Source organism: Lithobates pipiens, unplaced genomic scaffold, assembly GCF_037356315.1.
Source record: "Lithobates pipiens isolate NorthernLeopardFrog02 unplaced genomic scaffold, aLitPip1_a1.2 Scaffold_18, whole genome shotgun sequence".
NCBI lineage: Eukaryota > Metazoa > Chordata > Amphibia > Anura > Ranidae > Lithobates > Lithobates pipiens.
The window spans coordinates 198,027,100-198,054,988 of record NW_027507758.1 but is presented as its reverse complement, the minus strand read 5'-3'; the positions used below and the strand labels follow the sequence as shown (position 1 = coordinate 198,054,988).

General features: G+C 43.9%; 1 protein-coding gene across 3 annotated transcripts in view; it reads left to right on the top strand.

Annotated features, from left to right (window-relative positions):
* Positions 1-27,889, top strand: part of MTR (5-methyltetrahydrofolate-homocysteine methyltransferase) — a 1,186,028-nt gene that overhangs the window by 762,226 nt on the left and 395,913 nt on the right. For all 3 annotated transcript variants that reach the window (XM_077486511.1, XM_077486510.1, XM_077486509.1), the window contains exon 21: positions 20,296-20,409. In XM_077486511.1, coding sequence (XP_077342637.1) covers positions 20,296-20,409 — 114 coding nt within the window. The remainder of the gene's footprint in view (positions 1-20,295; positions 20,410-27,889) is intronic.

The following is a 27,889-nucleotide window of genomic DNA, read 5'->3' as shown; positions in this document are numbered from 1 at the left end:
TAAATAACTATATACTAATATGTATTAACATGACTGAGACTACTCTAAACTTATTTTAACGAGATATAATCCATAATGTATCATTGCTTTGGCTACATAGACACATGTCTATTTTTGTCTTCTCATGACATTCTGTACCAAAATACCATATATGTCATACTCAAATTGGCTACATCAGAAACGTATTACTAACTCAGCTTTAGATGAGGATATGTTTCACTGAACACTTGATCAAGGTCATTCACACATACTATTTATTATAAATAATCATAAAACCAAATATGTTTTGCAAACTTGCCATAAATATATTATAACACCTATAAGTGCCGAATTACGAATTTGGAATAATATTGTAACACAAACGCATACACGCCCGCATATGAAAACGGCGGTCAAACCACACGTGAGGTATCGCCGCAATCGGTAGAGCGAGAGCAATAATTCTAGCATTAACGTGCAACCTGTAAAAATGTTTAAATATCTACTTATGGAGATTTTTGAGGGTAAAAGTTTGACGCCATTACACGAGCGGGCACAATTTTGAAGCATGACATGTTGGGTATCAATTTACTTGGCGTAACATTATCTTTCACAATATAAAAAAAAAAAAATTGGGCTAATTTTACTTTTGTCTTATTTTTTTTTTATTCCAAAAAAAGTTGTTGTTTTTTCCAAATAAAGTGCACTTGTAAGACCGCTGCGCAAATACGGTGTTAAAAAAAGCATTGCATTGACCGCCATTTTATTTTCGATGGTGTTAGAAAAAAAAAAAAAAATATATATATATATAATTGGGGGTTCTAAGTAATTTTCTATAAAAAAAAAACCTGTTTTAAACATGTAAACGCCAAATCTGAAAGAGACCTGGTCCTTAACCACTTCAGCCCAGGACCAATTGTCAGCCTAAGGACCAGAGGTTTTTTTTTTTTTACAATTTCGCACTGCACTGCTTTAACTGGTAATTGCGCAGTCATGCAATGTTGTACCCAAACTAAATTTGCGTCCTTTTCTTCCCACAAATAAAGCTTTCTTTTGATGGTATTTGATTTCCTCTGTGACTTTTATTTTTTGCAATATAAATGGAAAAAGACCGAAAATTTTGAGAAAAAAAAATATATTTTCTACTTTTTGTTATAAGAAAAATCAAATAAACTGAATTTTAGTCATACATTTAGGGCAAAATTTATTCAGCCACATGTCTTTAGTAAAAAAAAATGTCAAGCGTATATATTTATTGGTTTGCGCAAAAGTTATAGCGTCTACAAACTAGAGTACATTTTCTGGAATTTACACAGCTTTTAATTTGACTGCCTATCTCATTTCTTGAGGTGCTAAAATGGCAGGGCAGTACAACCCCCCCCCCCAAATGACCCCATTTTGGAAAGTAGACACCCCAAGGAAATTGATGAGGGGCATGTTGAGCTCATTGAATATATATTTTTTTTTTGTCCCAAGTGATTGAATGACACAAAAAAAAAAATACAAGAAGTTGTCACTAAATGATATATTGCTCACACATGCCATAGTTATATGTGGAATTGCACCCCAAAATATATTCTGCTGCTTCTCCTGAGTACGGGGATACCACATGTGGGACTTTTTGGGAGTCTAGCCGCGTACGGCACCCCGAAAACCAATCACTGCCTTCAGGATTTCTAAGTGAGTCACTCCTCACTACCTATCACAGTTTTGAAGGCCATAAAATGCCAAAATAACACAACCCCCCCCCCCCCCCAAATGACCCCAGTTTGGAAAGTAGACACCCCAAGCTATTTACTGAGAGGCATGTTGAGTCCATGAAATATTCTATATTTTGCCACAAGTTGCAGGAATATTACAATTTTTTTTTTTTATTTTGTGCACAAAGTTGTCAGTAAATGATATATTGCTCACACCTGCTATGGGCATAAGTCAAATTACACCCCAAAATAAATTCTGCTGCTTCTCCCGAGTACGGGGATACCACATGTGGGGGACTTTTTGGGAGCCTAGCCACGTACGGGACCCCGAAAACCAAGCACTGCCTTCCGGATTTAAATATAAAACGCTACCAAAAAAAACTTAGCGATCGCAGGGATCAGGCCTGACTCTGCGATCGCTGTAGTTATGTGTTTAGTGTTTTGAAAGTGACAGCGATCGATACTGCACTTGGGTGGGCTGGGCGGAGGGGCAAAACGCAGGTGCTAGCAGGTATCTGGGCTGATCCCGCTAACAATGCGTTTTTTTGGAACCCTAAACTGCTGGGGACGCTAGTATAGATCTAATCAGTCAGATATTGATCTGTTCAGATACTATACCACTACGGGAGGTTTATGCTTTGTGCGTGGGTGTTAGCGGTACTGACACTAACCTAGCGCTGCCTGGGGCGACGCAGACCCTGATCCTAAAACCTAATTGATATCACCCGCCGGGTGATCAGGGGGTTAAACCTTTATTGGGTAATAAATGGTGGGTGCCCTGATGCTATAAAAAGCAAACTAACTAACCAGAGTCACCCGTAACACTTATACGGTGATCACTGGTGAAAGGGTTAACTAGGGGCAATCAGGGGGTTCAAATTTTTACTAGGTAGTAAATGGGGGTCCCTGGCGCTATATAAAAACCTGACGGGAAGCTAAATAACTAACTGGCTAACCAGCGTCACCAGTGACACTTATACAGTGATCGCTGATGAAAGGGTTAACTAGGGGCAATCGGGGTAAAACCATTATTGGGTAGTCTATCGGGGTACCTAGCGCTATAAAAACCTGCCGGTGAACCTAAAAAATAACTAGCTACCTAGCGACACTAATGCAGCGATCAGAAAAATGATCACTTAGTGACACTGGCAAAAGGGGGTGAAAGGGTTAATTAGGGGCAATCAGGGGTTTAAAACCATTATTGGGTAGTATATCGGGGTACCTAGCGCTATAAAAACCTGGCGGTGAACCTAAAAAAAATAACTAGCTACCTAGCGACACTAGCGACACTAATGCATTTATCAGAAAAACGATTGCTTAGTGACACTGGCAAAAGGGGGTGAAAGGGTTAACTAGGGGCAATCAGGGGGTTAAACCTTTATTGGGGGGTGGTAGGGGGCTACCCTGGACCTAACACTAACTGCCCTGACAGTTTTTACTTTTACAACTGACACTGAATGCAGTGATCAGTAAATAAATGATCACTGCAATCAGTGACACTGTGACTGGGGGGGGGGGGATCGTGGGGGTGATCGGGGGGGTTTGTGTACCTATGTGTGCCTACATGTCAGTGTAGTGTTGGTGCACACTTGCTTTTAGTCTTCTCCTCGTAGTCCGGTCAAAAAGACCGCCCCGAGGAGAATGACATCACTTCCTCCCTGCCTGTGTATACAATACACAGTGGGACGAAGCTTCTCATTCGCCAGGAGCGATCGAGAGGGGATGGCCAGAAGCCAACGGCCGTCCCCTCATCCTGGACCGCTCCTGAAGCGAAACGGACCGCTGCATCCAGCGGGAGGGGGTCCGATCGGACCCCCCACCCGCTGGAAGGCAAGCACGTACATGTACGTGCTTGTGCCTGTACATGCCATCGTGATGACGTACAATGGCATGTGGCGGTCGTTAAGTGGTTAATAATAAAATTAATAAACTGTGTGCTGTTTAAAAAGTGATGGTGAAATCAGAAATGATAGTAAGTGAAAGCCCCACACTTAAAAGTAAACAAAAGTGGATGGTGCAAAAAAATGATGATTTTCTTCAGAAAAACAAGAGTGTCTCCCGGTGCGCTTCTCAGTGAATAGTAATGTGATTACCCTCGCCAGAAATCTTACCCCTATTGGGTGGATCAGCCTCCACAGTATGAGCCACTGTGCTGCTCTCTGGCATTGGCTTGATGTTGTCCTGGGAGATGCCTGCTCTTCCGCTAGTATTGTGTCGACGTTATGTATAATGAGGAAAAGACACATCCATGGTGTAGTATGTATTGACAGTTAATTTATTAAGAAGAGATCTACTCACATAACAATGATCACAAATAGCTTAGTTAAGATACCGCCGGCCACTGCCGTCTATGTATAAAGTGCACGTTGTATGGCCATGTCCTGCGCGTTTCGTCACACTGACGTCATCGGGAGCTCTGGCGAGGGTAATTGCATTACTATTCACTGAGAAGCGCACCAGGAGACGCTCTTGTTTTTCTGAAGAAAATCATCATTTTTGTGCACCATACACTTTTTTGTTTACTTTTAATTGCGGGACTTTCACTTATTATCATTTCTGATTCCATCATCACTTTTTAAACAGCACTCTGTGTTTATTAATTTTATTATTAATAATGTTCATTAATTTTATTCAGAAGTATGTTGCTTGGTTTGCTCAAATATTATTTTAACCACTTAATAACCGCCCTATAGCCGAATGACGGCTTTAGGGCGGTTTCTTAACTGTGGGAGGCCGTCATATGACGACCTCCCAGAATTCCGCTCTCGCGCGCCCCCTGGGGCGCGCACTCGAGAGCATCCGCTCGTCGCGGCCGTCTACCACGTGATCGCTCCGTCAAATGACGGAGTGATCACTTGTAAACAAACCGGCGTCATGTTATGACGCCGGTTCCTCCCTCCCCCTCTCTGTACTGATCGGAACAGCGGAGGGGGAGGAGATCGGTGTCAGCAGCGATGTGGGCTGCATCTGCAGTGCCCACATCGCTGCTCACCGAAAATTAACCCCTCAATTCCCTGCAAATACTCTGCAATACCCTGCCATTACTCTGCATTACTCTGCAATACCCTGCATTACTCTGCATTACTCTGCATTACTCTGCAATACCCTGCAATAGTCTGCATTACACTGCAATACCCTGCCATTACTCTGCATTACTCTGCAATACCCTGCATTACTCTGCATTACCCTGCAATACCCTGTCATTACTCTGCATTACTCTGCATTACCCTGCAATACTCTGCAATACCCTGCAATACTCTGCAATACCCTGCAACACTCTGCAATGCTCTGCAACACTCTGCAATGCTCTGCAACACTCTGCAATGCTCTGCAACACCCACCAATACCCTGCAACACTCTGCAATGCTCTGCAACACCCGCCAATACCGTGCAACACTCTGCAATGCTCTGCAACACCCTTCAATATCCTGCAATGCTCTGCAACGCAATACTCTGCAACACCATACTCTGAGATACCCAGCCATACTCTGATATACCCAGCCATACCCAGCCATAGTCGGTGATACCCTGCAATACCCAGCCATAGACACCCCCCCCCCCCTCCCGCCACCCTCCGGTGCTTCTACCGACTCGCCAATACTATCAAATCCAGAATCTTTTTTTTTATTTTTTTCAGGCTTCCCAGCTTAGAGGTGAGATGCGGGGTCTTATTGACCCCACATCTCACTGTAAAGAGGACCTGTCATGCCATATTCCTATTACAAGGGATGTTTACATTCCTTGTAATAGGAATAAAAGTGATCAAAAAATTTATTTTTGGGGAAAAAAATGTCAAACTAAAATAAAGTAAAATGAACAATAATTTTTTTTTTTTTAAAGCGCCCCTGTCCCCATGTGCTCGCATGCAGAAGCGAACGCATACGTAAGTCCCGCCCACATATGAAAACGGTGTTCAAACCACACATGTGAGGTATCGCTGCGTACGTTGGAGCGAGAGCAATAATTCTAGCCCTAGACCTCCTCTGTAACTCAAAACATATAACCAGTAAAAAAAAAATTAAATTGTCGCCTATGGGGATTTTTAAGTAGCGACGTTTGGCGCCGTTCCACGAGCCTGTGCAATTTTGAAGAGTGACATGTTAGGTATCGATTTACTCAGTGTAACTTCATCTTTCACATTATGCAAAAATTGGGCTAACTTTACTGTGTTTTTTTTTTTTTTTTTTTTAAGCACAAAACAGTTTTTTTTCCAAAAAAAAGCATTTGAAAAATTGCTGCGCAAATACCGTGCGAGATAAAAAGTTGCAACGACCACCATTGTATTCTCCAGGGTGTTTGCTAAAAAAACATATAATGTTTTGGGATTCGATGTAATTTTCTAGCAAATAAATGATGATTTTTACATGTAGGAGAGAAATGTCAGAATTGGCCTGGGTGCTCCAAGAACGCCTGATGGCGCTCCCTGCATGTTGGGCCTCTGTATGTGGCCGCACTGTGTAAAAGTCTCACACATGTGGTATAGCCGTACACGGGAGTAATAGCAGAATGTGTTTTGGGGTGTAATTTGTGGTATGCATATGCTGTGTGAGAAATAAACTGATAATATGACAATTTTGTGAAAAAAAAAGTAAAAAAAATCTTGATTTTGCAAAGAATTGTGGGAAAAAATGACAACTTCAAAAAACTCATCATGCCTCTTATTAAATACTCACACATGTGGTATCACCGTACTCGGGAGTAATAGCAGAATGTGTTTTGGGGTGTAATTTGTGGTATGCATATGCTGTGTGTGAGAAATAAACTGATAATGACAATTTTGTGGAAAAAAAAAAGGGAAAAAAAAATCTTGATTTTGCAAAGAATTGTGGGAAAAAATAACTTAAAAAAACTCATCATGCCTCTTGCTAAATACCTTGGAATGTCTTCTTTCCAAAAAGGGTTCATTTGGGGGGTATTTGTACTTTTCTGGCATGTTAGGGTCTCAAGAATTGAAATAGGCCGTCAGTACTTCAGGTGTGATCAATTTTCAGATATTGGCACCATAGCTTGTGGACTCTATAACTTTCACAAAGACCAAATAATATCCACCAATTTGTACTTATTTTTACCAAAGATATGTAGTGGTATAAATTTTGGCCAAAATTTATGAAGAAAAAATTACTAATCTGCTAAATTTTATAACAGAAACAAAGAAAAATTCATTTTTTTACAGAATTTTCTGTATTTTTTCTTTTATAGCACAAAAAATAAAAAACCCAGCGGTGATTAAATACCACCAAAAGAAAGCTCCATTTGTGTGAAAAAAAGGACAAAAATTTCATATAGGTCCAGTGTTGCATGACTGAGTAATTGTCATTCAAAATGTGAGAGCACCGAAAGCTGAAAATTGGTCTGGTTATTAAGGGTGTTTAAGTGTCCAGTGGTCAAGTGGTTAAGCACTGTATGCATGATATTTATAGTGACCTAGGCACTCAGAGCAGCACTTTAGGTGCAATTTTTTTTATTTTTATTTTTTTCCCTCGTATAGATAGAAGATTGAACACACACACACCATATTTACCGGTAGTTTCACCAAGTAGTTTTTGGTGTTAAACTATTATCAGATTATTATTTGTCAGCATGCTGACAAACCTATCACTTATGTGTTTTTCACTAATAATTTAAAGGTATAGCGCCAGATCTACCCCTCCCTTCCCTTTACCTTGCAGGACTGCAGAGAGAGAGGGGTAGGAAAGCCCTAAACAACTGCAGACCCCCAAGATCATTACACCATTGCATGGCATCTGGCGGTCCCATCCAGTGCTGCCCTCAGACTGACAAAGCCAGGACAGCAGTGCAGTGTGCTGCATATAAAGACAGGAAAGAAAAAAAAAAAAAGAGAGATACAATGATAACATTGCAGAGCTCTTATAATACCACACCTGTACAATATCAATGCTGTTTAACCACTCCCTGCCCGGTCAATAGCAGATTGATGTCTACATAGTTAGTCAGGTTGAAAAAAGACACAAGTCCATCCAGTTCAACCTTAAAACAAATAGTCTAGAAAGTGGTTCTGTTATTCTGACTGGGCGTCATATGACGTCCTTCAGGATAATATGCCACATCGCGCCCGTGGGGGTGCGCATCAAGGAGATCATGGAGCAGTTTGTCAGTCTGACACACTGCTACACCGATCTCGGTAACGAGCCTCCGGCCACGTGATAAGCTGTGTCCAATCATGGCTGATCATGATGTAAACAGGAAAAGCCGTTGATCGGCTTTTCCTCACTCGTGTCTGACAGACGCGAGTAGAGGAGAGTTGATCGGTGGCTCTCCTGACAGGAGGGTCTGTGCTGATTATCAGCAAAGCCCCCCTCGGATGCCTGCATTAGACCACCAGGGAATCTGCTCGGACCACCAGGGAAGGGGGCAACATGTGGATGGCCAGGTATGTACCCTATGGTCATCCACATGTGTAAATGCCAATCAGTGCCTACAAATGAGTACTGACTGGCACCATCATGTAACACATGTGAAATTGTGATGGCCAGCAGTGCCACCTATGAGTGTCCATCACCGGTGCCTGTCAGTGCCACCTCAACGGTGCCACTTCATCAGTGCCCATCATTGAAGAAGAAAATGTACTTATTTAAAGAAAAATGTAACCACCTGCTTACTGGGCACTTAAACACCCTTCCTGCCCAGACCAATTTTCAGCTTTCGGTGCTCTCACAATTTGAATGACAATTACTCAGTCATGCAACACTGTACCCAAATGAATTTTTTGTCCTTTTTTTCCCACAAATAGAGCTTTCTTTTGGTGGTATTTGATCACCTCTGGGGTTTTTATTTTTTGCGCTATAAATGAAAAAAGACCGAAAATTTTGAAAAAAAACGCATATTTCTTTGTTTCTGTGAATTATAAATTTTTTTCATACATTTTGGCCACAATTTATACTGCTACATATCTTTGGTAAAAATAACCCAAATTAGTGGATATTATTTGGTCTTTGTGAAAGTTAGAGAGTCTACAAGCTGTGGTGCGAATCGCAAAAAATTGATCACATCTGATGTACTGGTGGCCTATCTCGCTTCTTGTGACCCGAACAAGTCAGGAAAGTACAAATACCCCCCAAATGACCCCTTTTTGGAAAGTAGACATTCCATGGTATTTAGTAAGAGGCATAGTGAGCTTTTTGATGTTGTCATTTTTTCCCACAATTCTTTGCAAAATTAAGATTTTTCATTTTTTTTTTTCTCCACAAAATTGTCATTGTAATAGGTTATTTCTCTCACGTGGCATGTGTATACCACAAATGACACCCCCCCCCCAAAAAAATTCTGCTACTCCTCCTGAGTATTACAATACCACATGTGTGGGACTTTTTCACAGCCTGGCCACATAGAGAGGCCCAACATGCAGGTAGCGCCATCATGTGTTCTAGGAACATAAATTACACATCTAACTTGTTGACTATTTATTACACTTTTGAAGCACCAGGACAATGACACGTGACACTGATGACAGATGGCACTGATACGTGGCACTGATGACAGATGGCACTGATGACTAGTGGCACTGACACGTGGCACTTATACGTGGCACTGAAGACACGTGGCACTGATGACAGATGGCACTAATACGTGGCACTAATATGTGCCACTGATGACAGATGGCACTAATACACGGCACCGATGACGCGTGACACTGATGACAGATGGCGCTGATAAGTGGCATTGATGACACGTGACACTGACAACAGATGGCACGTGACACTGACAGGTGGCACTGATGACAAATGGCACTGATATGTGGCACTGATGACAGATGGCACTAATACGTGGCACTGATGACAGATGGCACTAATACGTGGCACTGATGACAGATGGCACTAATACGTGGCACTGATGACAGATGGCACTATGTGGCACTGATGACACGTGGCACTGATGACACGTGGCACTGATGACAGATGGCACTTATACGTGGCACTGATGACAGATGGCACTGGGGGCAGGTGGCACTGGGGGCAGGTGGCACTGGGGGCGGGTGGCACTGGGGGCGGGTGGCACTGGGGTGGATGGCACTGGGGGCAGGTGGCACTGGGGCGGATGGCGCTGCTGGGGGCGGATGGCGCTGCTGGGGGAGGATGGCACTTTTTTTTTTTTTTTAACTCGAGGCAGAACGGCTGCCGCTGCAGCCGTTCATCTCTCCCCTCTCACACTGTCTGTGTGAGGAGGGAGAGCGGCGCTGAGAGATGATCTCATATGTTTACATATGAGATCATCTCCCATTGGACACGCCGATCATGCTGTAAACGGCCCCGGGGGACACGGCGAACACATAACTTCCGCAATGCGCGTCCGCGGCAGCGCGCATTGCGGAAGTAAACAGGACGTCCAGGGACGACCACCCGGACGAACGCGCCTGCTCTACGGCCGTCATTCAGCTATAGGGCGGGCGCGAGGTGGTTAACAAACAAAGAAAAATGTTTTGTTTTTTTTTGTTTTGTTTTTCAAAATTTAAGTATTTTTATTTGTTGCACAAAAAATAAAAACTGCAGAGGTGATCAAATACCACCAAAAGAAAGCTCTATTTGTGGGAACAAAATGATAAAAAAAAAAAAAAAATTGTTTGGATGCAGTGTTGTATGACTGCCCAATAGTCATTCAAATTGCAACAGCACTAAAAGCTGAATTTTTTTTCTGGGCAGGAAGGTGTTTAAGCGCCTGGTATTGAAGTGGTTAAGCATCGTTTTGTCCATAGCCTTGGCACAAAAAGGCACCCAGTTTAGAAAAAAAAGGATTTCCCTTCAGCATTCAGGGTCTTCTGACGCTGAGAGGCTGAACATGGAGGGGTAAGTTTGGCGGTGGGGAGGATGCAGCAAACAACTTTTCTTTTCTTACATCAGGGGACACAGAGCCATAGTAATAACTATGTGGGTTATATCGGCATATCAGTTGCTGGACACTGGCATGCCCCTTAAGGCGTGAACTTCCCCCATATAACCCCTCCCATTACTGGGAGTCCTCAGTTTTCTCGCCAGTGTCTTAGATGTTGGTCACAAGGAAAGATGTGCTGTGCTCCGCTGGGAATATCCTTACTGGGGCCAGCTATGCGACCGGATCCATTCAAGGTGTTTTTTCCAGGCCGAATTGGATGGTGCCCGTGCCTCGTGTCTGAAGAAACAAGGTTTTACCTGCAACGCTTCTCTTTTTAGAGAGCTGGACCCTGGGATTCAGTATTTGTTTTTTTTCAGCCATATTCTTGGCAGGGTGCTTTACGGGCCCAGAACTGCAGATTCCCCTATTTAAGGGGGCCCCAGTCTCTGAAGGTTTGTTTCCTAATGGAGCCCACCGTGAGAGGTGAAGATTGGGTCTGTTATTCAGACCCTGCAGCTGGATAAGGTAAGGGAGACGCCTCAAGAATTTTTCTAGTTCTAGTAGGTTTCTCCTTTTAAGTAAATGTATGCTATGCCTATAGTCGCCACCGGGGGCTGCCAAGAGCACATACCTTTTCATGCCTTGTCTGTCTGCTGCTGTCTACGCTCTATCCTTCTCCAGCCATGCTCCAGAAGGATGAAGGTAAGGGTTTTTTTTTTCCTTCTGGCATTCTCCCTCCATGGATTACGGGGCTGAGACAGGCCTGGGCAGAGAGCGCTAATATACCCCGCCGCCGCCGTCCGCCCCGTCCACCACCGCCATTACAGCGGCCCCACATCCACCGGCCCTTCCCTCTCCTCTGTCTCAGCCTCCCCTCCATGCTTGCCAGCAGGGTTGGAGCCTCTGCTCGCGCGGGAAAAGCTTGTTTTTAAAAACTAGCGGGGGGTAAGTGGTCGGAGGAGGTGGCGGAGCACTAGGCTACACGGGCTTTAAAGTGCACTCTTTTTCAGATGCACAGAGCTGACAGGCACATGTGAGTGTGGGAGACACAGGCATTCCCAGTTGCTGAACTACAGGGCTCAGCAGTCAGTGCATTTTTGTGTGTGGTACCTCTACCTTTTGTTGCTTTGCACTATGGGTAAAAGAGGTACAAGTACCCCGACGAATAGGGGCTCTAAGGGGTCCCCTTCAGTCTCTGAGGACCCCCCCCCTCTGCAGCACCTCCCCCCCTCCCCTGTAGGACCCAGGGAGGCTGGCCAGGTCGAGTTGTTGGGGTCAGGGGCTGCAGCTGCTTGTGGCACTTCAGCCCCTGTGTACATTACACGGGAGGTTTTTTCCTTAACCATAAATGGTTTAGAGGAATGATTAGTGGCCTTAATCGTATCTTCACTCAGTGGAAGAAAAAGCACTAGGCCCCCCTCTGTCACCCAGGTCCCTCAGCGTGAGGAACTCAGGGATAAAGAAGAGGAATCCCCCTCAGAGGATCGGGAGGAAATTGATGATTCCACTTCTGAGGAATCTAGTGGAGAAGGGCCCTCTTCAGCTTCTCAGGATGAGGAAATGTTCAAATTCCTCTTCAGAGGATCCTAACGGGGAGTAGCCGCACAAATCAGGCGTTAGTCTACTCCCTTAACCCTTTTGTTGCCTGCCACAGGCTCTTGAGGTATCACCTGGGAGTCCATTCAACATGGTGTCCTATGGAACAAGTTCTGTAGTGCAAATCTGCAAGATGCAAAAAGCACTAAAAATGCACAGCTATGTATTCTGAATGGGACATTTTTCTGAAAGAAATGGGGTGGGTTCCAGCTATTAATGCTGCAATACCTCAGTGAGCGGAGTCTCACATGTCCAAGGGATAACGCACTGATGGTAAAGGATCCAGCAAGTTAAGGTTGGATTTTCCTTTTAAAGACAAGATGTCTTTTTCAGTTCTGGCTGCAATTGAAGTAGTTCAGTCCATTAACCCCTTAACGTCTGCTCCACTATTGTGGTGGAGCACATTTTGAGTCAAGCCAATGCCTTGGAATGTGGACTCCAAGGGGTTAAGGAACAGGTGTGAGATACCTGAAAGTTCTGCCTGATCAGCAGACCCGGCAGGGGGCTGGTGTATTTGGCGCACAGTGTCTCACAGATGCTATGAAGGACTCGATCATTTAAGCCCTATGGCTTATACTTGGACTAGTGCATTTTTGCAGAGGTCCATGGAGATATTGGTCAGCCGAAGCACCAGGTAAAAACCCTTAGCCAGTCTGTGTCCCTTAATCATGCAGCCTCTCCTATGCCTGGGGTATCTGCCTTTAGGCAGTCTCGACGGTCTCAATCGTCAGGTTCAGGAGAATGTTCCCAGGGGCAGCACTAGTATCTTGGGGGCAGAAAGCCCATCAAGCAGAATGCAAAGGCCTTCTCATGAAGGAGCACCCCCATTTGTTTGAGTGAGGGGAAAGGTCCTGCGATTCTCATTCTGGCAGGAACAATGTTAAGAGCATAGGGATTTCTGCGATTTTTCTCTAGGTTACATCTAGAGTTTCAAGAGCCCGGATGACTCAGTCGGCTTTCGATCCGAGGGTTTGGGTGCTGCCTGTGGGGTCCTTGGGGCTGCTGATGCGTCAGTCTTATGTAAGAGTGTTCATATCCTCAAAGAATGCTCCTAAGGTTCCAGAGAAAAAAAAAAAATCAGAAGTGTCTTTCTGGTCTCTGGATCAGCTTTTATCCCAGTCAGTGATGTCAGAGTTTCCCTTAGTGGAACAGGGTTTTTTGGCTCAAACCTTTTAAGGTCCCAGAGCCAAGCAGAGAGGTAAGACCCATTCTAGATCTTGGAGATCTGAATTGGCACTTAAACATCCAATCCTTTCATAAGTTTATCGGCTGTATTCATCCTGCAAGGAGGGGAGTTGCATATCTCCATGTGCCAAAGCTGAATAAAAGGCAACTTTTCCCCAACTCCTCCAGGCCACCTGTTGATAATAGGATTTTTAAAAGCGCTTACATGTAAAATCCTTTTTCTTTGATGTGCATCAGGGGACACAGAGCCATAGTAATAACTATGTGGGTTATATCGGCATATCAGGTGCTGGACACGGACACGCCCCTTAAGGCGTGAACTTCCCCCATATAACCCATTACTGGGAGTCCTCAGTTTTGTAGCCAAGCAATCAAAGTGTATAAGAAGAAGGGAGGGATCTCTGTGTCCCCTGATGTACATCAAAGAAAAGGATTTTACAGATAAGCCGTTCTTAAAATTTTCTTTTCTTTTCTTACATCAGGGGACACAGAGCCATATTAATAACTATGTGGGATGTCCCATAGCCATGGCAACTGAAGGGGGGGGGGAGACAGAATCAAGGAAACAGGAGGCCAGAGGACTCGTACTACAGCCTGCAGTGTATGCTGTGCCCAAAGGCTATCTCCTCATGAACTTTTAATATTGATTTAAAAAAATAAATCTGATAAACGTCTGAACCAAAGACCAATGTTGCGGTCTTACAGATCAGAGCCACAGAGGCCTGATGATGCACCACCCAAGAGGCATTTATCGTCCTGGATGAATGTGCTCTTAATATGAGAAGGAAGAATTTCTTTAAACTGAAGTTTGATCAATCGCTTGACAAACCCATTTGGAAAATAGTGGATCTTGACGCTGCCTGTCCTTATCTTGGACCCTCTGGCAGTACAAACAAAACCTGTGTTTTGCGAACCTGAGCAGTCACCCTTAAATAAATTCTGATCGCCCTTACTACATCAAGAGACTGTAGTGCTTTCTCTTCCCCAGATTAAGGCTTCTGGGGAGAAAGAAGGAAGAATATCTTGGTTTAAATGAAAACCTGTTACCACTTTTGGTAAGAGTTCAGGATGAGGACATCAAATCATCTCATCCCTATACATGATGAAATATGGCTCTTACAAGACAGATCCGTTAGTTCCAATAATCTTCTAGCAGAAGAAATGGCAAGCAAAAGAATTTTTCTCTCTTGTCAAAGAACCAAGAGAATTTCTCATAAGGTTCAAACGGCTGATTTAACAAAGCCGGCAAGACCAATTTTAAATCCTAAGGATTTAGAGGTGCCTTGATGGGGGGAATAAAATTTTACCCCCTGAATAAACTATGCACCAAGAGAGGGAAGCAAGAGGCCATAGGAAAAGACACAAACACGGCCTGGATCTGGCTCTTGATAAGTCAAGGCCAGCTTCATTTCAGATCCCATATGCAGGAATCCTGCCTATTGACATAACTCCAGGGGTGCCAACCCCTGGATCAATACCAAGAAACCTATGCCTTCCAGATTCTATAGTAAGTGATTCTGGAAGCCGGCTTCCTGGCATTAGTCAAAGTAGACACTACTGAAGGAGATTACCCATGATCTTTTATAGAGTGGGATTCAACTGTCAAACCTGTTAAACTCCTTATCCGTAGAGTAGATGAAATACCGGACCCAGCGCAAGAAGGTCTGGTTATAATGGCAGAGTCCAAAGGACTTCAACTGCCCTCCTTATGATCTCGATAAATTCAGATCTTCTGGGGCCCCCAGAATCACTGCCTTTTGTTCCTGCTTAATCCTGCGGAGAAGGCGCGGAAGTAGCAGAGCTGGAGGAGATGCATAGATCAGTGAGAACTAATCCCCTGGGAATCCGAATGCGTCTGTTCCACCAGCTAGAGGACCCATTGTTTGACAAAGTTGTCGACCTAACTAATGAATGTGGATGCAAATAGGTCCATGTATGGAGTATCCCATCTGACATATTGCTAGGAAGATGTCAGGGTGAAGAGATAATTTTCCCGGAAATAAATTGTTGGCGTCTCGAGTAGTACGCCTGAAATATTAAAATTGCCGATAGGCAAGGAGTGTTGTTCTGCCAAAGCTAGAACATTCACTTTTTGGTAATGTGAGATGTTAACCCATTGTGTGCTACTGGGGAGGATGGGCCAGGATTCTTTTTTTTTTTTTTTTTTTTTAGCAGACACCCTAGAGATTAAGATGGTCGTTGCAGCTTTTTATCTTGCACAGTATTTGTGCAGCAATTTTTCATACACACTTATTGGAAGAAAAACTATTTCATGCTTTAAAAAAAAAAAGAAGAAAAACAGTAAAGTTAGCCCATTTTTTTTGATAATGTGAAAGATTTTGTTATGTTGAGCAAATGGATACCTAACATGTCACGCTTCACGCTCATGAAATGGCGCTTAAACTTCGGTACATAAAAACCCCCATAGGTGACGCTTTAATTTTTTTTACTGGTTACATGTTTTGAGTTGCAGAGGTCTAGGCATAAAATTATTGCTCTTGCTCTAATGTTTGCAGTGATACCTTGCATGTTTGATATGAACACTGTTTACATATGTGGGTGTGTGTTTGCTTCTGCGTGCGAGCACACGGAGATGGGGAGGCTTTATTTTTTTATTTTATTTTTTATGGTTTATTTTACTTTTTTATAGTTTGACACTTTTATTTTTTTTTATTTTTTACTTCCTATTACAAGGAATGTATATATCCCTTGTAATAGGAATAAGCATGACAGGTCCTCTTTAAAGTGAGCTATGGGGTCAATAAGACGACCTCAGCTTCCCAGCCGAGGCGGCACCATTTTTTCGAATGCAGAGGATGGACGCGATGTCATAGCATCACATCCAGCCTCCAAATGATCATAGAGACTCATAGTGATCATCCAGTATGCCAGAAATCAGCATCCAGGGCCGGCTGATGCGTTCTCCGACTCACCGATGGCAGGGCTTGGTAGAAGCACCGGAGGGGGGGGGGGGGGGTGTGCCCTCTCGTTGCCCATAAAAACGCTTACGAGGCTGAACAGCTGCTATGATCATTTTTATGGTGTAGGGAATCGCCGGCTCTAAAAGACTATCTGAATGATGCCTGTAGCTTCAGGCATCATTTAGATGTCCCTGCTTAACCTCCTCCCACCCGCCCTATAGCCGAATGACGGCCTTAGAGCGGGCGGGTTCCTTCGCCTGGCCGTCCCTGGACGGCCTGGTGTTTACTTCCGCAATGCGCGCCGCCGGGGGCGCGCATCGCAGAAGTATTGTATTCGCCGTGTCTCCCGGAGACAGGCAAATACAGATCGCCGTGAACGGCCAATCAAAGCGGCCGTTCACAGCGCGATCGCAGCTGCCAATGGGAGATGATCTCATATGTAAACATATGAGATTATCTCCCATTGCAGTGTCTCTCCCTCCTCACACAGACAGCGTGTGAGGAGGGAGAGCAATCTGTGTGTCAACCCCAGTGCCATCTGTCAGCCCAGTGCCAGTGCCTGCCGTCAGCCCCAGTGCCGCCTGCGCCAGTGCCGCCTGCGCCAGTGCCACCTGCCAGTGCCGCCCGTCAGCCCCAGTGCCGCCCGTCAGCCCCAGTGCCGCCCGTCAGCCCCAGTGCCGCCCGTCAGTGCCGCCCGTCAGTGCCGCCCGTCAGTGCCACCTGCCAGTGCCACCTGCCAGTGCCACCTGCCAGCACCAGTGCCGTCAGCCCCAGTGCCATCAGCCCCAGTGCCACCTGCCAGCGCCACCTGCCAGTGCCATCCATCAGTGCCACCTGCCACCACCAGTGCCACCTGCCAGTGCCATCCGTCAGCCCCAGTGCCGCCAGCCCCAGTGCCACCTGCCAGCGCCATCCGTCAGCCCCAGTGCCGTCAGCCCCAGTGCCGCCAGTGCCACCTGCCAGCGCCAGTGCCACCTGCCAGTGCCACCTGCCAGCGCCAGTGCCACCTGCCAGCCGCAGTGCCACCTGCCAGCCGCAGTGCCACCTGCCAGCCGCAGTGCCATCTGCCAGCCCCATTTGCCAGAGCAATTAGCCAGAGAAAATAGCCAGCACCATCTGCCAGCCCCAGCCCCATCTGCCAGCCCCATCTGCCTCCAGCCCCATCTGCCTCCAGCCCCATCTGCCTCCAGCCCCATCTGCCTCCAGCCCCATCTGCCTCCAGCCCCATCTGCCTCCAGCCCCATCTGCCTCCAGCCCCATCTGCCTCCAGCCCCATCTGCCTCCAGCCCCATCTGCCTCCAGCCCCATCTGCCTCCAGCCCCATCTGCCTCCAGCCCCATCTGCCTCCAGCCCCATCTGCCTCCAGCGCCATCTGCCGTCAGCGCCATCTGCCGTCAGCGCCATCTGCCGTCAGTGCCACGTGGGGTCACTTTGTGGGCATTTCCATTGTCCTGGTGCTCCAGGGCCTTGAAAAATGTAATAGGTGGTTGAGAAATAAGATGTGTAATTTATGCTCCTAGAACGCCTGATGGTGCTATTTCAATATTGGGCCTCTGTATGTGGCCAGGCTGTGTAAAAGTCTCACACATTTGGTATCGTTATACTCAGGAGGAGTAGTAGAACGTATTTTGGGGTGTCATTTTTGCTATGTACATGCTATGTGTTGGAAATATCTTATAAATGGACAACTTTGCGTAAAAAAAATGCGTTCATTTTTTTTCCACATTTTCCCAAAACTTTTGGAAAAAAAATGAACCATTCAAACGACTCATTATGCCTCATAGATTATACGTTGGGGTGTTAGCTTTCCAAAATGGGGTCACTTTGTGGGCATTTCCATTGTTCTGGTGCTCCAGGGCCTTCAAAAATGTAATAGGTGGTTGAGAAATGAAATGTGTAATTTATGCTCCTAGAACGCCTGATGGTGCTATTTCAATATTGGGCCTCTGTATGTGGCCAGGCTGTGTAAAAGTCTCACACATTTGGTATCGTAATACTCAGAAGGAGTAGCAGAACATATTTTGGGGTGTCATTTGTGGTATACACATGCCATGTGAGAGAAATAACCTATTAGATTGAAAATGTTGTGAGGAAAAAAAAAAATCTTCATTTTGCAAAGAATTGTGGGAAAAAGATGACAACATCAAAAATCTCACCATGCATCTTAGTAAATACCTTGGAATGTCTACTTTCAAAAAAGGGGTCATTTGGGGGATATTAGTACTTTCCTGACTTGTTCTGGTCGCAAGAAATGAGATAGGCCACCAGTACATCAGATGTGATCAATTTTGTGCGATTCGCACCACAGCTTGTAGACTCTCTAACTTTCACAAAGACCAAATAATATCCACTAATTTGGGTTATTTTTACCAAAGATATGTAGCAGTATAAATTGTGGCCAAAATTTCTGAAAAAAAAATTATAATTTGCAAAATTTTATCACAGAAACAAAGAAATATGCGTTTTTTTTCAAAATTTTCGGTCTTTTTTCATTTATAGCGCAAAAAATAAAAACCCCAGAGGTGATCAAATACCACCAAAAGAAAGCTCTATTTGTGGGAAAAAAAGGACACAAAATTCATTTGGGTACAGTGTTGCATGACTGAGTAATTGTCATTCAAAGTGTGAGAGCACCAAAAGCTGAAAATTGGTCTGGTCAGGAAGGGTGTTTAAGTGCCCAGTAAGCAAGTGGTTAAAGTCAAGGACATCATATGACAGTGGGAGGGAAGTGGTTAATTGAGCTACTTGTGTCACCGACTGTTTCCGTCTGCTAATCCTCTTGTATCTGTGATTAGTATTGTCCACTTTACCTTGTTAGCTAACCATTGTGGGATGTTTATATTATTGTGTAATATTTGTTTTTATTATTCATGTGGTGACTGCCCCTAGTTTTGAGACCTTTGTTTATGTCCAATCAAGTTAGTCTTCTTTTACTCCACATTGGTTCTGTCTGATGCTTGAGTAAAATTGCTATACTCTGGTTGCAGAGTGGGGGAAGCTGTATCTTGGCGGAGGCACCCAGGCGGGGTGCCAGGCGGTCCGTCACAAGTGAGTATTCCTGTACATAGGTCTCTCTCCTTCTCCCTTTTGCACAAAAAACTTTGACTGTTTTAGCAATTTACAGCTTAGACATTCAATAAGATTAATCCCAATGGTTATTACAAAGTAGATTCATAAAAAAAAACAAAAAACTGATATATAAAGAAGTCATGTGGTTTAATCAATGCAAAGGAGAAAGCACACAATAAGTATATGAAAGAACACAAATACTAAATAGGGCAAAATATAATCACAATCATGAATGTTGCATATTAAATGGGTACTGAGGAGGTCAAAAGTCGGGAAAAGAGGATTCCTAGAGATTACCAAAGAAAAAGTGTGTGTGTGGGGGGGGGGGGGGGGGGGGTTACCAGGGGTTGTTGTGTCTATTTTATCAACTAGTACATAATGTATTCTCAAATCTATACATACAGGTATATGATATGCAGGGTTGCATATGCCTAGGTTTTGTTTGTGGGTATCCTTCGGGATAGCTGTTAGTTTCCCATTAACTATAAAATTGTTTAGTCTTATTTTTTAATGCTTAGAGTAGGAGTTTTCCAGTATTTCACTATTGGAAGCTGGGTGGCTATAAAAAAGGACAACTAATATACATTTTGTGTGAAAGAGTGCAGTAAAGGGTTTAAGCAGAGCTTCATAAGGGGTTTTACAAAGGTTCTTCTCTCTTGTTCGAATGATCCACTCATATCACTGCTTTGAGAGGTTATACTGGGCTATTCATAAAGCTTTGCTTTGCTTGTGTCTCCTGAAGGGAGCAGCATGACCCAGTGTTTTAGAATGCTATCCTGTGTCCATAATGTCTTCCTAAAATAGGGTTTTAAAGGGAAGACAAATTCTTCACAAGATCAATGCAGTGTGGTTTGTATCTGAGTATACAGCAACACGATGATTCACTATATAGAGTAAACATTTGTTTTCTTTTAAGTTGCTGAATGCTATTTTATATATTTAGTTGTGGCCATAATATTTTTATCTTCATTGAATAGCAAGTAATTTATTTAATTGTTGCGTTTGCCTTTTGGGTTTAGGTAATAAAGTCTGCTCGGGTTATGAAAAAGTCTGTGGGATACCTTATTCCCTTTATGGAACAGGAAAGAAAAGAGATGAGAGCTATATCAGGAAATACGGATGATGATGATGATGTAAGTCCAGTTTTGTATGTTTTCTGTTAAAACTTCAGATCCATTTCAGATTTTTTCTGGTACAACAGTTTTTATTGTAAAAAGCATAACATCTTGACAAATGTTCACCCACGCAGCTGTATAGCAGAATGAGCAAAACGGGAAGGTATGGGCTGGTGAAGTCCGATTAAATAACTTTAAGTATTAACTGTTCACTGGGCAACCTAGTGGAGTAAAGACCTTGGTCCTTTTCATAGTTGAATTGAAACCTTGGATGTTTTGGGAATAGAATGTCAGAGGCTGTAGTGGTATGGTGATGAAGAGAAGCTGCTGAAAGTCTTAGGAGTCCAAAGATGTATGAGGGTGAGTAGGCTGAATTAGAACTGAATCCATGGGAGAAATTGCATGTTCAGTAGAAACAAAACCAGTGGTTGCATTAAACTAGTCAGGGGAAACTGTCTGTTAGTGCTAAATATGGTGCCAATGATAAATCTATGTGAAACCTTGAACTGTTGCCCCAGGAATGAGTAGGATCAAAAAATGTAAGCCTGGGGGCGTGGCGACCGCCGACCGTGATGGCCGCAAGTGAATAGAGCTCCGCTCGGCTGACGGGGAACTACCGGCCTACCGCCGCTCGGTCGAAAGCCAGAATCGCCGCCGCGGCTCGATGAAGTACCTCAGACGTGAGGAGTCCCGGGGACATGAAGAAGAAGCTTCGCGCGGCAGAGAAAATGCAAAAATTACCGGCCTTTTTTCCGGCCGTCTCCCGCGGACCACAGGAAAATGGCGGCGAGAGACAAAACCACAGGCAAGCCTCAAGTGCTCTAGTGCCACCATCCGGACCGGAAGCGCTGAGGACGGAGAAGGAGAGGAATGCAGTTACTGAACACACCATGTTCGCTGCACTGAACAGTGGAAATACCTCTCCGTGTGACTCACCCACAACTAGAAGTCCGGCGAAATCCAAGCCCAGGCTGGATCCAGAAAGCCCTGCACATCAAAACAAATACTCAGCCCTGGACATGGAGGTGAGTGGTGCTCATATCAAAGACTCAGGCACACATACCCCAGCAGACCCAATCGCCATGTTCCCAACCACAGGGCAATCAATCTCGGATATCACACTCAAAGAAATGCTTATGTCGCTTAGATCATCGCTGCAGTCAGACATGATGACATGCCTCCAGCAATGTAGAGCTGAAATCACTGAACTAGGGGACAGGGTGCATCAAGTTGAAACGCAGATGAGTGATGTTACTATATCCTTCAACGCACTTGTTGACTCCCATATGTCCCAGCAAGACTCTATATCTAAAATACAATCGAAATTGGCAGACCTCGAGGACCGTTCCCGTAGGAACAATTTCAAAATAAGGGGCATACCGGAAAGCGTCACAACACAACAGCTCCAGTCCTATGCCACAGATCTATTTCAAGCGGTAGCGCCATCATTGTCCCCAATGGATCTGAAGATAGACAGGATTCATAGAGTACCCAAACCTTCCTTCTTACCGCAAGAAGTTCCGAGAGATGTGCTCCTTCGAGTCCATTTCTTCCAGACCAAGGAGCTACTTTTAGATGCCTTCCGCAAAGCGGAGAACATTCCAGAACAGGCCGCAAACTTACAAGTGCTCCCGGACCTTTCGCAATACATGCTGCAATTGCGACGCAACATGGCGACAGTCACTAAAGCGCTTTGAAACCACAAGATAATGTATAAATGGAAATACCCGGCTAAACTTGTCGTTTCACATCAGGGCACCACTCACTTGATTACCTCATTGGAAGATGGATTGCGTCTCATCCGTCATTGGCAAATCTTACCGCCAGATAACAGCGATGATCCTCCTCCACTGCATAAGCCCCCACCTGGCAAAGTACAACCAGAGTGGCAAATTCCACATCGCAGAAGATCCAATTCGAGGCGTACCTGAACCGACCAGTATGACTCGACCTGCTAAGTACAGTAGGGTTCCCCGAAGGCCTATGGTACCGTACACCGTACCGTAGCTCCCTCCATTTGGGCGGCTAGTCTGCCTGGTCCGTTTGGACTTGTTCGTATGTTTTTAAGAGTTTTCCTTTTGTTTTCCTACCTTTTTTGACCTTTGGAGATTATGCTCGACTACTATGCTCTCAGCTGTAATTTTTCGAATATCTCCACATATAGTTCTGGACATTACCGTTTTTCCGATTGTTTGCCTTCCTTACCATTACTATTGGCAGTCATCCTGGATATTGACTGTCGCGAAGTTCCACCTATGCTTTAACTCTGCTCCCTATTTAACTAAACAGCTATCGGAGGACCTATTGACCGTTGCATCTAAATCCTTTCCACTTCAGAGAACACTGTGCAATATACACCATGGACGAAGAAACTATCGACTGCCTTATCGCCCCACAACTCTGAATGTCAGTTAAGATCTTATCGATCAATGCGAGGGGCCTTAACCATCCGGCTAAAAGAAGATCCCTATGGAGAGAGACTATCCAGCACAACGCAGACATTCTAGCAGTCCAAGAGACTCATTTTCATAGCTCAGCCACACCTAGATGTTCCCACCCGAGCTTCCCGCATGTGTTTCTGTCTTCTGCTACGACGAAGAAGAGAGGAGTGATGTTAGCTGTGAGAGATACGGTGGTATTTGAACTGAAAGACTCCTTTTGCGACCCAGGTGGTCGATACATCATTCTGGTTTGTACCATAAATAAGCTTCCTTTCACATTATCGTGTATATATGCTCCCAACTCGCGTCAACTCCAATTTGTAAAACGTGTCACCAAAAAAATATCAGAGATGCGAGCGGGGAGCATATTAATTTGTGGTGATTTCAATATGGTAGTAGATGACAAACTAGACTCTTCCTCCCGAACTAAAAATCGTAACCCAAATTTTCGGGACCTTCTTATCAAAGAAGATTTGTATGATGCGTGGCGCTGTCTAAATGCAAATGATAGAACGTACACATATTACTCCCCCAGACACAACTCATACTCGAGATTGGATATGTTTCTAGTAGATAAGTTGCTGCTGCAGAGAATCTCCCACTCTACTATATATGATATAACGTGGTCAGACCATGCCCCGGTACTTATTCAGATAGAGGGTGGGAGTGCATTTGCCGCAGCTCGCTTATGGCGTTGCAATGACTACATAATACAGGACCCTAAACTACAAAAAGATATCGCCAAACAGTTGACAGAATTCGTTCACTTGAACACCCCCACTGACACAAATCCCTTTACAAATTGGAATGCCCACAAAGCTTATATCCGGGGTATCCTTATCAAACTGAACACAGTAGCCCATAAGTAGAGGTCGACCGATATGGGTTTTTCTCTGGCCGATGCCGATATTTAGAAATCATGGCGGCCGATAGCCGATATGATGCCGATTTTTTTGGGCCGATATGTTAGGCCGATTTTATTTATTTATTTTTTTCCTTTTTTATTTATTATTATTTTTTTAATCCCCCTTGATCTAACACACCTTTCCCATTGGGGTGTTTTTCAGGCGCTTTTGGGCTAAAAATAGCGCCTGTAAAGTGCCTGCAAAACGGCTCCCCTGCAGTCTGTGTGAAAGACCGAGTGCTTTCACACTGAGGCGATGCGCTGGCAGGATCTTAAAAAAAAGTCCTGCAAGCAGCACGTTTGGAGTGGTGTATACCGCTCCTCCACCACTCATGCCCATTGATATGAATGGGCACCACTGCAGAAGCGCATGCAAAGAGATTTGGCAGCAGTGCTTCATGGGCGCATTTAACCTCTTCCTTGGCCGCTAGCTGGGTTATATGTGCCCCACTAGCAGCCAAATAGCACCGCTAAAATGATGGTAAAGAGCCGCTAAAACTTGCGTTTTAACATCAACGCTCCAGTGTGAAAGCAGAAAATACAGAAAATGTCTTACATTTAAACATTTATTAAACAAAACAAACCTCCAATCAGTTTACTTGTATGTATGATTTAGATAAAAAAAAAAAAAACCTATATATTAAATAAAAACAGGTAGTCAAAACTTTTGGACGAAAAAAAAAATGGGCTAACTTTACTGTTTTTATTTTATTTTTAAATAGTGTATTTTTTTCCCAAAAAAATGCATTTGAAAGACCTCTGTGCAAATGCCGTGTGACATAAAATATTGCAACAACCGCTATTTTATTCCCTAGGATCTCTGCTAAAAAATTATATATAATTTTTGGGGGGGGTCTAAGTGATTTTCTGGCAGAAAATACAGGATTTTTACTTGTAAGCATCAAGTGTCAGAAAAGATTTAGTCTTTAAATGGTTAAACTGAGAACTTCTACACACAGAGATGCCTTCATTCATTGAAGTGTAAACATTGTATCATTTAGTTCTTTTCTTGGCAGTCTGCCCAGAGAGGAGGAACGTGTTGCTATGACGACTCAGGCAACTCACACTGACTTCTTCACACCGACATTTCAAAGTCCCGCTGTAGTTCTAAATCGGCTTTTTATCAGCAAAATCGGCCGATGCCAATTATTTAAAAAACGGCAAATATCGGCCGGCCGATATATCGGTCGACCTCTACCCATAAGTCCCGCTCGGCTAAGATTACGGAACTCATATCTGCACTTTGTAAGCTTGAAAGAGAGAACCAACTCACACCTACAGCTGCCACTGCCTCAAAACTAGCCAATACACGCTCACAACTCAGGGAATTATTTAGCACACAACACGACCAATATATGAACAGACTAAAATTAAACTACTATGCTAATAACAACAAGGCAGGTAAATTCCTAGCGAACAGACTAAAACAAAGAAGATCCAAAACGGTAATTCCCGTGTACAGGCTGCCTGCACACAGCCAGGATGAGGGAGGTGGAGCTACAGAAGATGGCGCCACTTACTAGCTGAACGCCGTAGCCGAAGGCGCACCTCCCCGGCGAGCTGAAAAGCATGCTGTCTTAACTACCGATATTACATATGCCTATGCCTATGCCTAAGCTTATACACATGCTTAACCATTGAGTAATTGAAGCAACGATCGTGGGGGAGCTCAAGTATCCTGCCGTCGGTGGAGCCAGATACAGAAATCTACGTTCCCCCTCACGATAAGGAGCTTGTTAGATCCGGACGAGTGGGGAGAAGGAGTGAAGGAGATCAGCGGAAGTCCGCTCCTGGAGCCTTAGACCCAGGACGTGGTTCACTGACTGCAGAGGCGATTGTTTGCAGAGACCTCCTCCTAGAGAGAGAGCGGAGTGTGGAGATCCCGAGACACCGAGAGGACGCTGATGCGGCTGACGGCGAGGGGGCTCTGGAGGGGGTAAGAAAGAGAGAGCGGCTGTAATCTCGTGGCTATGCAGAGTGATAGACTGTTAAACTGAAATTTCTCTCCCCCCTGTCCCCCCATGTCCTGCGGGCTGCTTTGAGAGGACTGTTATATTGGATTTTCCCTTCAAGGAACTGCCTTGGGTCTTTGATGGTTATAGAGACCAGTTTATGCTAGCCCCTTTAAAATATCAAACTGGATGAAAGACCTATGATCTGGCTGATGCACGGGGGCTGAGAGGAGAATCCGATCATATGGTTGAAGTGGAGTGGACTGCCCCAGACAAAATATTTATCTCAATAGACTGAACGAAGGTTTTGGACGATATGATACTTGAGAAAACACGATAGTTTTGGGGGAACCTGAAATATGGACCCTATTTGAAAAAAAAAAAAAAAAATTAATACCATCAAATTAACCATAAATAGAGAAAGTGTGACCCTGGAGGAGTTATTGGACTGTATTTTGTAATTCCCCCTTCCCCCCCCCCCATTTTTTCTTTCTTTTGTCTTTTTTCGGATATTTTACTTTGGATATTAAGTTGAATGGATATCAAGATATATGTGCTGGAATTCCCTTTCTCCTTCTGATATAGCTGAAATCAAAAGTTACTGGACATCACTTCTCCTCCTGTGCAAAGATTAAGAGACTAGGACTAGAGCATACATTTATACATTTAGTATACCTAACACAACAACTTGCCTCTTTTCCCCCCTCCCACATTGTTATTTGCACCCCCCCCCCTTTTTTTTTTTTTTTTTTTTTTTTTTTTATAATTTTTCTAACCCCCCCTTTTTTTTTTTTTTTTTTTTTTTTTTGGAGGGTAAATAAAAAGGATATAGGGTTTGGACTAAAAAATATCTTGGAAAAAAAAAATAGACAAACTAAGAAATAATATGTACCCCCCTCCCCCCCCCCCCCCTATCCTTGCTCTCGGGAGTATTCCATCTCCCCTTCATTCCCCTTCTTTTGTAATTTTGGCACTCTATGCACTTTCTGACAATTTTGCACTTTTTGCAGTTGGACTCCCCCCTCCCCCCCCCCTTTCCCTCCCCTCTTTTTTTTTTTTTTTTTTTTTTCTTTTTTTTTTTTTTTTTATCTTTTTTTTTTTTCTTTTTTTGGCACCTGTTGCATTAATTGCACTTATTTATTCATTAATTTTTTTTTTTTTTTTTTTTTTTAGCACCTCTACACTTTGTGTTTTTTGCACTTTTTTGGCAAACCTCACTACCTTTAACACTTTTTGCACTGTGTGCATCTTTTCCCCTTTTTATTTATTTTTTTTTTTTTTTTGCACTTTATGCACTTTTTGCATTTTACTCAAAAGGAGAAAAGAAAAGGGGGAAGGAAAGCCCTTCTATATCCCCCTTTCTGGATACATAATATATATATTATATAGTTTTGGAAAAATTATATAAAAATTGCATAATAATGAGGATGTACTGTAATTGTATTGTTATTGAAGACGGATTTGTACACAAATAGATTGGGGGAAGTGAAGAGGGAAGGGGAAAAGAAGAAAGGAATAAACAAGGAAAGAGTGCCTGCTCCCCAGGAGGAGCTATAATCTGGGGAAGATTAGGCCGGGAACAGAGTTAAATAATATTAATGCTTAGTTGCATAAACTTGAAAGATTAAACCGAAGGGGAAGGGGGTAAGAAAGGATCATGGTAAGGAGGGGAGCCAAAGCAGGACAAACAGAGAATGGGAAAGGGAACTCTATAAAAACTTATATGGCCCAGGGCAGAGTAGATCAGAGGGAAGAAAGGGAGGCTGAAAGGGGAGAGGAAACATCACCTCCCTGTGAAAAACAGATGAATAAAAAACCTAATACAGAGGAAGGTACAACTCCACAGAAAAGCTTGAAAGAACGACATCAACAAAAAGAATCAGGAAAAATGTGGGAACCAGAAAAAGAAGGAATTAATCCCCAATCACTCCCTACTAAACAGGACATGGCAGAAATGATGTCACATCTGGAAGGGATGATCAAGGGAGAATTAAAGGCAACCCGGGCAGATATTCAAAACGTATTAAAAAGGGTAGAAGAATCGGAAATACAATTAGAAGAGCATAAAAAAGCTATTTCGGAATTACAAAAAAGAGCGGATATGGACTGGATAGAAATGAGAAATATTAGATATAAATTAGAAGACCAGGAAAACAGAAACAAGCGCAATAACTTAAGAATTCGTGGCCTACCAGAATCCG